Source organism: Perca fluviatilis, chromosome 7, assembly GCF_010015445.1.
Source record: "Perca fluviatilis chromosome 7, GENO_Pfluv_1.0, whole genome shotgun sequence".
Taxonomy (NCBI): Eukaryota; Metazoa; Chordata; class Actinopteri; order Perciformes; family Percidae; genus Perca; species Perca fluviatilis.
The window spans coordinates 19,341,231-19,353,211 of record NC_053118.1 but is presented as its reverse complement, the minus strand read 5'-3'; the positions used below and the strand labels follow the sequence as shown (position 1 = coordinate 19,353,211).

Here is an 11,981-nt window from a genome sequence, read left to right as displayed (position 1 = left end):
ATATTTACTCAGCACACCAACATACACTGATGGATTTCCCCAAACGAGAGGAGATTTAACTCCTCTAGATGGGATGGCCCACAATGTTGACATATCATGTGATTTTCTGGCTGCACAGCTGGCTTTTTGGTTGTTCTCATGTACTCAATCACAGTGATGATTAAAGGTTAGCTCCACATGCATATTTTCAGCTCATTTAAAAAAAAATACAACAGACTTTTTAGTAGATACATAAATGATGAATGTTGCATCCCTTTGGGGTAATATAACCTGTAGTTTTCAGAGCTTCACCTTGAGTTCATTTTCAGCAGAAAGGAGGATTCTTCCTCACCTTTTGTCTCTGGAGATAATTTCAGCCAGACAACAAAAGTGAGGTTGGAAGTTCAGATGTCACACAAGTTTGTGGTAAAAATTGGCAACATCTTAGATAAACAGAGCGGGAATGTCAGAATCAATTTTTTTCTCTCTCTCCTCCCATGATTTTCTCCCTGACATATTATGTAAAGGTTTTACTCAGGCGTTGAAAAACAGAAAGGTTGACTTGATGAATATTCCTATAAGCCTGTTACTTTCCCTTCCCTCCCTCTCCTAGAAAATCCTGACAATGATCCCCACAGAGGAGGAGAAGCAGAAGATCCAGGAGGCTCAGCTGGTCAACCCTGATATTCCCCTGGGCAGCGCTGAGCAGTTCCTTCTCACCCTCTCCTCCATCACAGAGCTGTCTGCTCGCCTGCAGCTGTGGGCATTCAAGATGGACTATGAGCTTATTGAGAAGGTCAGACACATTCGTGTCAACTTTAATCACATGCAGACAGATCACACCTTACAGAGTTACAGAAGTAAAACACTCGAAAACTTCATTTATTTCAACTCATTATTTTTTATTTTTTATTTTAAAGGTCCCATGGCATGAAAATTTCACTTTATGAGGTTTTTTAACATTAATATGAGTTCCCCCCAGCCTGCATATGGTCCCCCAGTGGCTAGAAATGGCGATAGGTGTAAACCGAGCCCTGGGTATCCTGCTCTGCCTTTGAGAAAATTAAAACTCAGATGGGCAGATCTGGAATCTTGCTCCTTATGAGGTCATAAGGAGCAAGATTACCTCCCCTTTTTCTGCTTTGCCCGCCCAGAGAATTTGGCCCGCCCATGAGAAAGACATCATGGCTTGCAAACCAAGGAGGTAAGCTTCGCTTCAGAACTCAAGCCTCCTATGGCGCCATTTTGATGCTACCAAACGATAACCCGACGTTAGCATTCCATTGACTGCCATCCATTTTGACATCACTTTGACAGCGAATAACTTTACATCTGAAGCGTTTAAAGAATTTTTTTGTCCATTGTTTATTTCTAAAGAAACATGACAATGTATCAAAGGCTCCATTACCTTGTATCTCACATTATGGCTCCGTAGCAGACGTTTTTATAAAAAATAGGCTAACGATTGTGTCATAACCACGCAACTTACTGTTGCATAGTAGAGGAATTACCGTATAGTACAGGAGAAGCTTGCAGGCAGTTTCGACTTACATGAGTTGTTTAAGTTTAATTACTAATGTTAACTAGCATTTTAGTTAGAAATAATTAGCCTGTGTCCATGTTATCTCCTTGCATATACCTACGATCTCCGTCTCTGCAAGACTGGGAATGATTGAGATTTCTCTTGGCACAGCTACCAGAAGACTTAAACTTTCAGACACGTTGCCCACGTCACATTTACGTCGTCGCTCAGCGCTCACCGGAAAAGTGCTTCTAATATCCTTCACTGGTCTCCGTCCAGAGCAACGGGATCCGTTGGTCCAGTTTATATACTGTCTATGTTGCAAACTAGCAAAGCATGGCAGTTCGTCAAGGCCACACCCCCACCCCTCCACCTTGCCCCGCCTCTCTCCTCCTCAATAGCATTTAAAGCTACAGACACAGAAATGGCACGTCCTAAGGAAAGCTCATTGTCGGACTGGCTCTAGTGGCTGTAATTCTGCACCAAGGCTGAATTTCGGGAAAGAGACTTCATATACAGTATTAGGGTACCACTGAGGCCTATATAAAAGCATCCAAAAAGCAGCATGTCATAGGACCTTTAAAGGAATCAAAGTATAGTAATAATAATTATGAATTAAAATGAGGTATTTATTTGCTTATCTAACTCACTCCAAAACTTAGAAATATTTAACAGAGTATTCCACCAATTCAGAATTGAATTACTATAACACTGTCAAAATCATCATTTCTATTTAAAAAGGATTCAATTTGACCTACATTACCCATAAAGCAACTTCAGCGCTGACAGTTTAGTTTAGAGATTCAGGTGTGTTATGCTAGTAGCAGCTAATGTAGCCTCAAGCAGAGATGAGGAGCGGGCTATATGCTCCTTCTAACTCCACAACCTCAGATATTTTTCTGTTTCAAACTCGTAGTCAGCCCCAACCAACGCTGCCTCAAATGACATCACTTAGCAGCTCCATGAAGCTCCCTCTTGAGCCACAAAAGGCTTTAAACTATTTTATTTTCACATATGCAGAAGTACTCCCAAGACCTGTAAACAGACTTTATTGTGTACATTTGGTGGTGTTATATTTTTTGACAATTTACTGTACATTGTTATCAGGTGAGAAGAAGAGCAGAATCAAGTGGCAGAAACATGAACAGGCAATGGTAGATAGATGTTTCCTGACTGCATTCCCATGCTCTGTTAGGAAGTGGCAGAGCCTCTGCAGGACCTGAAGGAAGGGATGGACCAGTTAGAGAAAAACAAGACACTCCGCCACATCTTGACCACACTGCTGGCCATTGGCAACTTCCTCAACGGCACTAATGTGAGTAACTCTCAAGACATGTATGGCTTCCTCATTTTTAACTTTCTCTCCCTCTGTGTCTTTTACTTACTTCCTTCATTTCGCCACACTTCTCCTCCTCCTCCCTCAACTCCCCCGCCAAGATATTTATTTGGCAAGGATAACAGTGGACTCACTATGTGTAGAAGAATGTGCTGCCTGACTGTGTCTGCACCAGACACTGTCCTTCTACAGTAAAAACGTTCATCAAGGCCTCTGCTGGCCCTGGCTCTGTCTGTCTGAGTGGGAAAAGGGAGGGAGGTTGTGCGATTGTGTGTTTTCTGACAGTTTGTGTTTGTCTGGCTGCTCGTGTGTGAACTTGCATCTATGTCCTGCATTCTTTTTGTCTCACTTTGTGATGGGGGTTTCTGTGTGTATGTCTATGTATTAGTGAACCTCTTGGATATGAGAGCCAAAAATGCAAAAGGGAAACATAAGTCATCAACATCAAAACAAGTAGTTCCCGTAAATAATGGCTGCATTTATATATTTTTGCAGTAAGCCATTTAAAACTGGCAGCAGAACAAAGGAGATCCGGTTGGGATTATGTCTTTTATGATATGTTTGGGCTTTGGTGAGCAGAACAATCGGTCGAGTCTGAAGTAGATTGAGGTTTCTGATAATCACCAGCCTAATGAATCTACATATCTACTCGGCGCACTCCATAGAGCCCCTTTTTCTAACCCTGCCAAAAACGAAATTCACTGCAATTTGGTCCTCGACTAGGGGCTCTTGATTTTTAATTCCAGACAGTTGTTTCCGTCTTACATTCTGACTGTGTTGTTGTGCATGCATGCATCTCTAGGCTAAAGGCTTTGAGCTGAATTACTTGGAAAAAGTCCCAGAGGTGAAGGACACGGTTCATAAGCAGTCCCTGCTGCACCACGCCTGCTCCATCGTGGTGGAGAAGTTTCCAGACAGCACTGACCTCTACTCTGAGATAGGAGCCATCACCCGCTTGACCAAGGTTTTTTAAATCTTTAAAAAACTCTTTAAACAGTTTGTCCACTGTATCAGTTTGTTACTAGTAGCAGTGAATGCAAATGGCATATCCACTGAAGAAGAGAGTCCTCAACAATTCTTTGATATTTTTGTCAGGTGGACTTTGACCAGCTTCAAGACAATCTGGCCCAGATGGAGCGTAGGTGCAAAGCATCATGGGATCACCTCAAGGTCATTGCGAAACATGAGATGAAACCAGCATTGAAACAAAAAATGTCAGACTTCCTCAAAGATTGTGCAGAGAGAATTATTATTCTGAAGATTGTACATCGAAGAATACTCAACAGGTATGTTCAGGTGTAGATTAAATGCTGGATTAGATTAAATATTTCTTGCATTTTAGTTCATATATTCTATATTTATATCTGTTTCAATGGCATTTACAGCCATTTTTAGTGTTTAGTGACTTTCACTACTTTTTAAAGCATGTTTAAACTTTGCTTCCACCCAAAGATCTCTGTGATGTTGCTCTACACATCTGCAGGTTCCATGCCTTTCTGCTGTTCCTGGGCCATCCGATATATGCCATACGTGAGGTTAGCATTCATCGATTTAGCAAGATCCTGAGTGAATTTGCCCTGGAGTATCGCACAACAAGAGAGCGCGTGCTACAACAGAAACAGAAGAGGGCCAACCACAGAGAGAGGAACAAGACCAGGGGGAAAATGATAACAGATGTAAGTGCTCCTCACCACGAGCAATGGTCACACACCAGTTTCTCAATTTTCTGATCATTTTCTTTGTTTAGTTTGTACTTTCTCAATTCTATGAGACAATATGAGCAATCTCTAGACACTGGTTATAACCTTAATCTGGTTAAAGCGCCAAACGTGGCCATTTCTGACAGACGCGGCATACATTTGTAATGACATCAGCGCAGTTCCTTGGTATTCACATGTATAGATTACTGTAACAACAATCAGTGAGTTGTTTTTAGTGTATCTCATTCTGTAGCTGAAGCAGGCTAAGAAAGGCCAGAGCAAACACCTCCCTGCATGATTAAAATCCCTTAAACCCCGAGGAGTTGGCTGCTCAGAGCGGACTCCGCAGCGAGCCTTGACAGGGGCCCCTCTCTTCAAAGGTACCCTAATTCAATCACTGTGTGAAAATTCAAACCTTTGGATGTCCCTAAAGGAGAAAAAACAAGGCCCATACCTTAACCACACTCTTACAAAGATGTTCAGTCAAATATGCTCCACTGTTCCAAAGCTTATACAGTATCTGCAATGTTTCTTATGGTATAGGGAGGTTAAAATCTCATAGAAGTTTTGATATTTAAAGGAATAGTTTGACATCACTTTCTTGCTGAGAGTTGCATGAGATGATTTATCTGTTTGTTTAAAATGACGGTTAGCTTAGACTAGCATATAGAGTAAAAGCAGGCAGGTGCAAACAGCCTTGTTCTGTCCATGACAAAATCCGACTACCAATAACCCCTAGGTAACAATTTTATTTTTATTTTGTACAAACAAGATATAATGTGTTAATTACTGAGCTTTGGAGGTGGCGGTAGGCAAAATCTTTTGGTTCCCAGTATGAATGCTAAGCCAAGCTAGCAGGCTGCCCATGTCCATATTTAATGTACAGACATGTGGTATCAGAGTATAATCTTCTTGTCTAACTCTATGCAAAAAAGTAAATAACCGTGTTTCTCAAAATATTAAACGATTTCTTTAATGTTTATGACACAAATTATGGATTACATGCGTCTTTATGATTTGAGAAAATGCTACAACCTTTGTAAAAAAAAAACAATTAGATAACTCAGTAGTGTGTATATTAATCTGAAAACATAAAAACAGTTTCCTAAATATTTGTCACTTTGTATATGAAAAGTTTTCACTTGACACTAGCAATTTACAGTATTTACAACACACCGTTTGGCTTTTTTTCTTCCATTTCCTTTATCTCTGTAGAGTGAGGATGAAGATGGTAGTGAGGTAGGGTGCTCACTTTGTGTGTAAACAAGTGCATGTGAACTTTTGTTGTGACTAACATTCAACCGGACTGCTGTCATAACTTTGAACAATAACGGATGTATTTATGAGGATTAACAAAGGACAAGTCATCAGTGAGACCGTCAGGTTCTGTGTGTGCGTGTGACCTTACATGAATGAGGAAGCTTGAAGGTGATGAAAAGGAGAGAAAAGAAGGTGTCTGCATGATGTTGGCTGCAGTGTTGAGAGAATCTCACTAGGAGGAGTCACATCTACTTCCTGGTAGAAATGAATGGACCTCAGAAAGGGAAGCTGTACTCTTAAACCTGGCATGTCTGCATCATTATCATGGGGATTTTTTTTCTTTTGTGTCTCAGAATAAACCCTTCAAATGTGTATGTGAAACTTTCAACTATTCAAAATGACTAATTGTTCTTATTCTAGGCTGGAACGTGTTGTGTCACAAGTAAAGCTTAACCTGTATGACAAGTTTGATATTTTTATATTTTTCTTGTGGTTCTTCCCAAATACTAAAAGAGCCAGAGCATGGAGCTGAGTTTCACCATCTCCTACTTATAAAATGTCAGATATAGTAATCCTGTGTCCTCCCCCTCCAGAGTGGTAAATTTGGCGGTGGCCCATCAGACGCACAGGACAGCCAGCCTCAGGGTATCCAGTATGCTGAAGATGCAGCTGAACATGAGAACATGAAGGCCGTGCTAAAGAGTAGCCTGCAGGACGGAGAGAGCGTGACGTCCACGGTGCCAGGCCTCCGTACACGCACCAGAGCCAAAAGCACCCGAGGTCAGTCTCACAAACATGTTCTACTGTTACAGCCCCTGTATAGTAAGTATGACTTTTAAATGACGTACTATATTACTTTTTTTATTTTTATGGCATATATACTATGACTTTTTATGTCTTTTCTATGACATACTATAATATGACTTTTTATGACTTTTTTTGGCAAACTATTCTATTACTTTTTATGACTTTTTTATGGCATACTATACTATGATTTTTTATGACATACTATACTATAACTTTTTATGACTTTTAATAACATGCTATATTATGACTTTTTTATACATTTTTTTGACACGCTATACTATGATTTTTCATGACACTCTACCATGACCTTTTATGACAAACAATTCTATGACTTATTATGACATGCTATACTATGACTTTTTATGACTTTTTTTAGATCATAAAAAGTCACAGTATAGTATGTCATAAAAAGTCATTTTATAGTATGTCATAAAAAAGTCCTAAATTACATACTATACTATGAGTTTTATGACATTTTTATGACATACTATTATGACGGAGCATTAGGGCCACATCAGGGGAAAAAACATTAAGAAGGACGATGCTATATTGACTTTTTATCACTTTTTTCGACATACTATTCTATGACTTTTTGATCACTTTTTTCAACATACCATACTATGACTTTTTTTGACATGCTATACTATGACTTTTCTATCACTTTTTTCAACATACTATGCTATGACTTTTTATCACTTTTTTGACATACTAAACTATGACTTTTTATCACTTTTTTCGACATACTATGCTATGACTTTTCTAACACTTTTTGACATACTATACTTTGAATTTGTTATCACTTTTTTCGACATACTCTACTATGACTTTTTAAATCACTTTTTTCGACATATTATACTATGACTTTTTCGACCTACTATACTATGACTTTTTCATCACTTTTTTGACATACTATTCTTTGAATTTTTGATCACTTTTTTCGACATACTCTACTATGACTTTTTAAACGCGTTTTTAGAGAGAGATAAATGCAGTTTTTGACATACTATGCTATGACTTTTTATATCACTTTTTTCGACATGCCATACGATAACATTTTTCGACATGCTATGCTATCACTTTTTTTGACATACTATACTGACTTTTTTTGACATGCTATACTATCACTTTTTTGACATACTATACTATGACTTTTTTTGACATGCTATATACAATGACTTTTTAATCACTTTTTGACATGCTATACTATGATTTTTTTTGACATTCTATACTGACTTTTTCCAACATGCCATACTATGACTTTTTTATCAATTTTTTTGACATACTATACTATAACATTTTTCGACATGCTATGCTATCACTTTTTATCACTTTTTTTGACATACTATACTGACTTTTTTTGACATGCTATACTATCACTTTTTTGACATACTATACTATGACTTTTTTTGACATGCTATATACAATGACTTTTTTAATAACTTTTTTTCGACGTGCCATACGATAAAATTTTTCGACATGCTATACTATCACTTTTTTGACATACTATACTATGACTTTTTTTGACATGCTATATACAATGACTTTTTTAATAACTTTTTTTCGACGTGCCATATGATAAAATTTTTCGACATGCTATACTATGACTTTTTGATCACTTTTTTCGACGTTACTTTTTATCACTTTTTTCGACATTCTATACCATAGTCACTTTTTTCGACATACTATACTATGATTTTTTATCACTTTTTTTGACATACTGTACTATGAGTTTTTTATCACTTTTTTTGACATACTGTACTATGAGTTTTTTATTACTTTTTTCGACATGCTATACTAATACTTTTTAATCACTTTTTGACATGCTATACTATGATTTTTTTTGACATTCTATACTGACTTTTTCCAACATGCCATACTATGACTTTTTTATCAATTTTTTCGACATACTATACTATAACTTTTTTGACATACTATACTACAACTTTTTTATCATTTTTTTAACATGTTAGTCTCTGACTTTTTTATCACTTTTTTCGACATGCTATACTATGACTTTTTCATAATTTTTTTTCGACATACTGTAATATCACTTTTTTATCACTTTTTTCAGCATGTTATGCTATGATTTTTTTATAACTTTTTTCGACATGCCATACGATAACATTTTTCGACATGCTATACTATGACTTTTTTATCACTTTTTTCGACATTACTTTTTATCACTTTTCTCGACATTCTATACTGACTTTTTAATCACTTTTCGACATGCTATACTATGATTTTTTTTGACATTCTATACTGACGTTTTTTGACATGCTATACTATAACTTTTTTGATATACTATACTACAACTTTTTTATCATTTTTTTAACATGCTAGTCTCTGACTTTTTTATCACTTTTTTCGACATGCTATACTATGACTTTTTCATAATTTTTTTTCGACATACTGTAATATCACTTTTTTATTACTTTTTTCAGCATGTTATGCTATGATTTTTTAATAACGTTTTTTGACATGCCATACGATGACATTTTTCGACATACTATACTATAACTTTTTGATCACTTTTTTGACATACTATTGACTTTTTTAGACATGCTATCACTTTTTTATCACTTTTTTTGACATACTATACCATGACTTTTTTAGACATGCTATACTATCACTTTTTTATCACTTGTTTACTATACTATGACTTTTTTATGAAAACAATCTTCCTGTCAGGTCAGATAGCTTAAGGTGATAAGATTTGGATTGAACGACAGAAGAATGATTGTTCAAATTGTAAGTTTTTATTTGATTAGGACAATGCACATTAATCAATATTTCTGTAAATGCGCCAGTGTTAGTCACTCGGCTAATTTTACGTTTCCAGCTGTACTAAGTTGAAGAGACGAATATGCCAAAATCATAATCTCTCCTGTCAGGTCAGATAGCTTATAGTGATAAGAGAATGATTGGAAGACAGAGGGTTGGGTGTTCAAATCTATATGTTTCATTTAGTTTTGAGGTCCAATGTACTGAGCAAAAGAGATAAATATGCCAAAAACATAACTTTTATTAAGTTCAGATAGCTTAGAGAGATAAGAGAATGATTGGAAGACAGAAGTTCAGGTGTTCAAATACTGTATGTTTCATTAAGTTTTGAAGTCCATTATACTAAGTGAAAGAAACAAATATGCCAAAAACATAACTTTTGTATCAGGTCAGTAGCTTACAGTAATAAGAGAATGACTGGAAGACAGAAGGTTCAGTGTTCAAATCGAATAGGGTGCAATTAGTTTCAAGACCTACTTAACAGGAATGAAATATAGATGTAGAGGAGAGTTTTGTTCCTCTTTCCCAACCTTTTGTTTTGGAGAGATAAATGCAGTTTTCGACATACCATACTATGACTTTTTCAACACTTTTTTCGACATGCTATACTATGACTTTTTTATCACTTTTTTTTAAATACTATACTATGACTTTTTTCCGACATGCTATGTGAAGTGAAAGAGATAAATATGCCAAAACCATGAACTTGTATGTAAGGTCATAGTTTAGCGTAATAAGAGAATGACTTGAAGACAGAAGGTTCAGTGTTCAAATCCTACAGGGTGGAATTAGTTTCAAGACCTACTTTACAGGAATGAAATATACTAATAGATGTAGAGAAACAATTTGTTTCGGTCATTCACTTTCCCAACCTGTTGTTTTGTAGAGATAAATGCAGTTTTTGAGATACTATGCTATGACTTATTTTGATCACTTTTTTTCGACATTCTAAACTATAACTTTTTATCACTGTGACTTTATAGAAGTTTTCATGACATATACTATGACTTTCTATGACATACTATACTATTACTTTTCATGACTTTTTTATGACATACATATGACTTCTTTGGCTGTAGACAGTAGAGATTTCTTAAACCTGCCCTAAAATACAATATGTCTGTTGTTTTCCTATCCATTCTGACCTTACTTTTTTAGGGTGTGTTCCCCCATGGTGCTCTGCCAGTGACGACCCAGTGAACTGCACAGATGATACAGCTGATGAGATCATGGAGAGGATTGTTAGGTCAGCCACTCAGGGGCCCAGCCAGCGGACGCAACCTCGGGAGAGGAGGCGGTCCCGAGCCAACCGAAAATCATGTGAGTCGTGTCAACTATTGGCCAATTGGCATTGTTTATTATCATGCACAGAGACATGCAATCAGCTGCATGTGCAAACACTGTAATAATACACTTTTAATCCTGTCTGCACAGTGAGGAGGACACTGAAGAATGGTTTGACAACAGAGGAGGCAAATGCTCTCGGCTTGTCCAGTGGTTCAGAGATGCAGGTGTGAGGTGGACATAAGGACGTCTGGGAACCCTTTCACTGCCCCTCCAATTCCTACTCCTAACCTGGCAACCCACTCCACTCTGGCTTGGCACTAAAATCCCTCCCAGCTTCAATGAGTTGACCTCATCTTTATGCGTTTGGTACATAGGCTTGACACCAGTGCTTCCTGAAGAGAGTGGAAAAAAAGTTTTATTCATGAACCGACGGTCAGAGAGAGCAGAAATGGAGCGCTGCATCCAAACCACTAAGCTTTGCTACTGCTGAAAAAACATCAATGACGTGCACTCACAAGGCTTACTCACAATCACCCTTTGAACGTGACATTATATACAAACTGTGCAAAAGTGTTGTTTTTTTTTACGGTGGAGGGCATCAAGAGTGTGTGTGCTTCAATCTCAGTGGCCTTGACTGAATCCAAAGGGCAAGAAGTGTGGCACAGACACTAAACTCTCCGCTGCTTGGTTTTAGTGTCAGCCCTGCAGCTTTAGAGAAAATTAAAGACATTTCATCTGTTGAATAGATGGCTTTGTGCAGAAGGTTATTCTGTTATATACTACTGTAGTAGTTTGTGTTTTTTTTTCTTCTTCATTTTGCTCAAGAAGGTGCTCAAATAAGGAACAATTGCACTGGAAATAAGAGTTTGGTATCAATGGAATGTGAAATCCTTGACACTGATGAACCACTGACATCTGAAATATACTCAACCGTTTAACCAGCAAATCAACAGTAGCACAGTTTTTAATGTCTAATCAAAGTGGACACATTCGAGGCAGATGAGCATCTAAAGCTTTGTCAAATATCTGTTAGTTGACTGGATAAGAAGGATTTACCAGAGAAACATCTTTTTAAAGTTCTGTTACTGCGGGTGATACCACTAGTGTCAGACTAATTCTCAATATTTGTAGGTTGTACACAAATGTACAAACGTATTCAAGTTGCATCATGTGTGAACTATTCTCACTGATGGACTAAACAGTTGGAGACAGTATGAGGAAGGCAGACGCAGTGTTAACAGGTGAGCAATCTTCAGAGTTATGTAGTTTTATCTTCTAGAAACTATGAGCTGCACATCTCAGAGTGCCT

The 11,981-nt window shown here is 37.3% G+C and overlaps 1 protein-coding gene across 1 annotated transcript in view; it reads left to right on the top strand.

Moving 5' to 3' along the window:
- fhod3b (formin homology 2 domain containing 3b) overlaps positions 1–10,999 on the top strand; it is an 89,814-nt gene extending 78,815 nt beyond the window's left edge. The window contains exons 21-29 of the mRNA XM_039805293.1: positions 593–775; positions 2,697–2,816; positions 3,640–3,801; positions 3,933–4,123; positions 4,321–4,513; positions 5,753–5,776; positions 6,391–6,577; positions 10,544–10,705; positions 10,820–10,999. Coding sequence (XP_039661227.1) covers positions 593–775; positions 2,697–2,816; positions 3,640–3,801; positions 3,933–4,123; positions 4,321–4,513; positions 5,753–5,776; positions 6,391–6,577; positions 10,544–10,705; positions 10,820–10,902 — 1,305 coding nt within the window. The 3' untranslated portion in view covers positions 10,903–10,999. The remainder of the gene's footprint in view (positions 1–592; positions 776–2,696; positions 2,817–3,639; positions 3,802–3,932; positions 4,124–4,320; positions 4,514–5,752; positions 5,777–6,390; positions 6,578–10,543; positions 10,706–10,819) is intronic.
- The last annotated feature ends 982 nt before the right edge of the window (positions 11,000–11,981 follow it).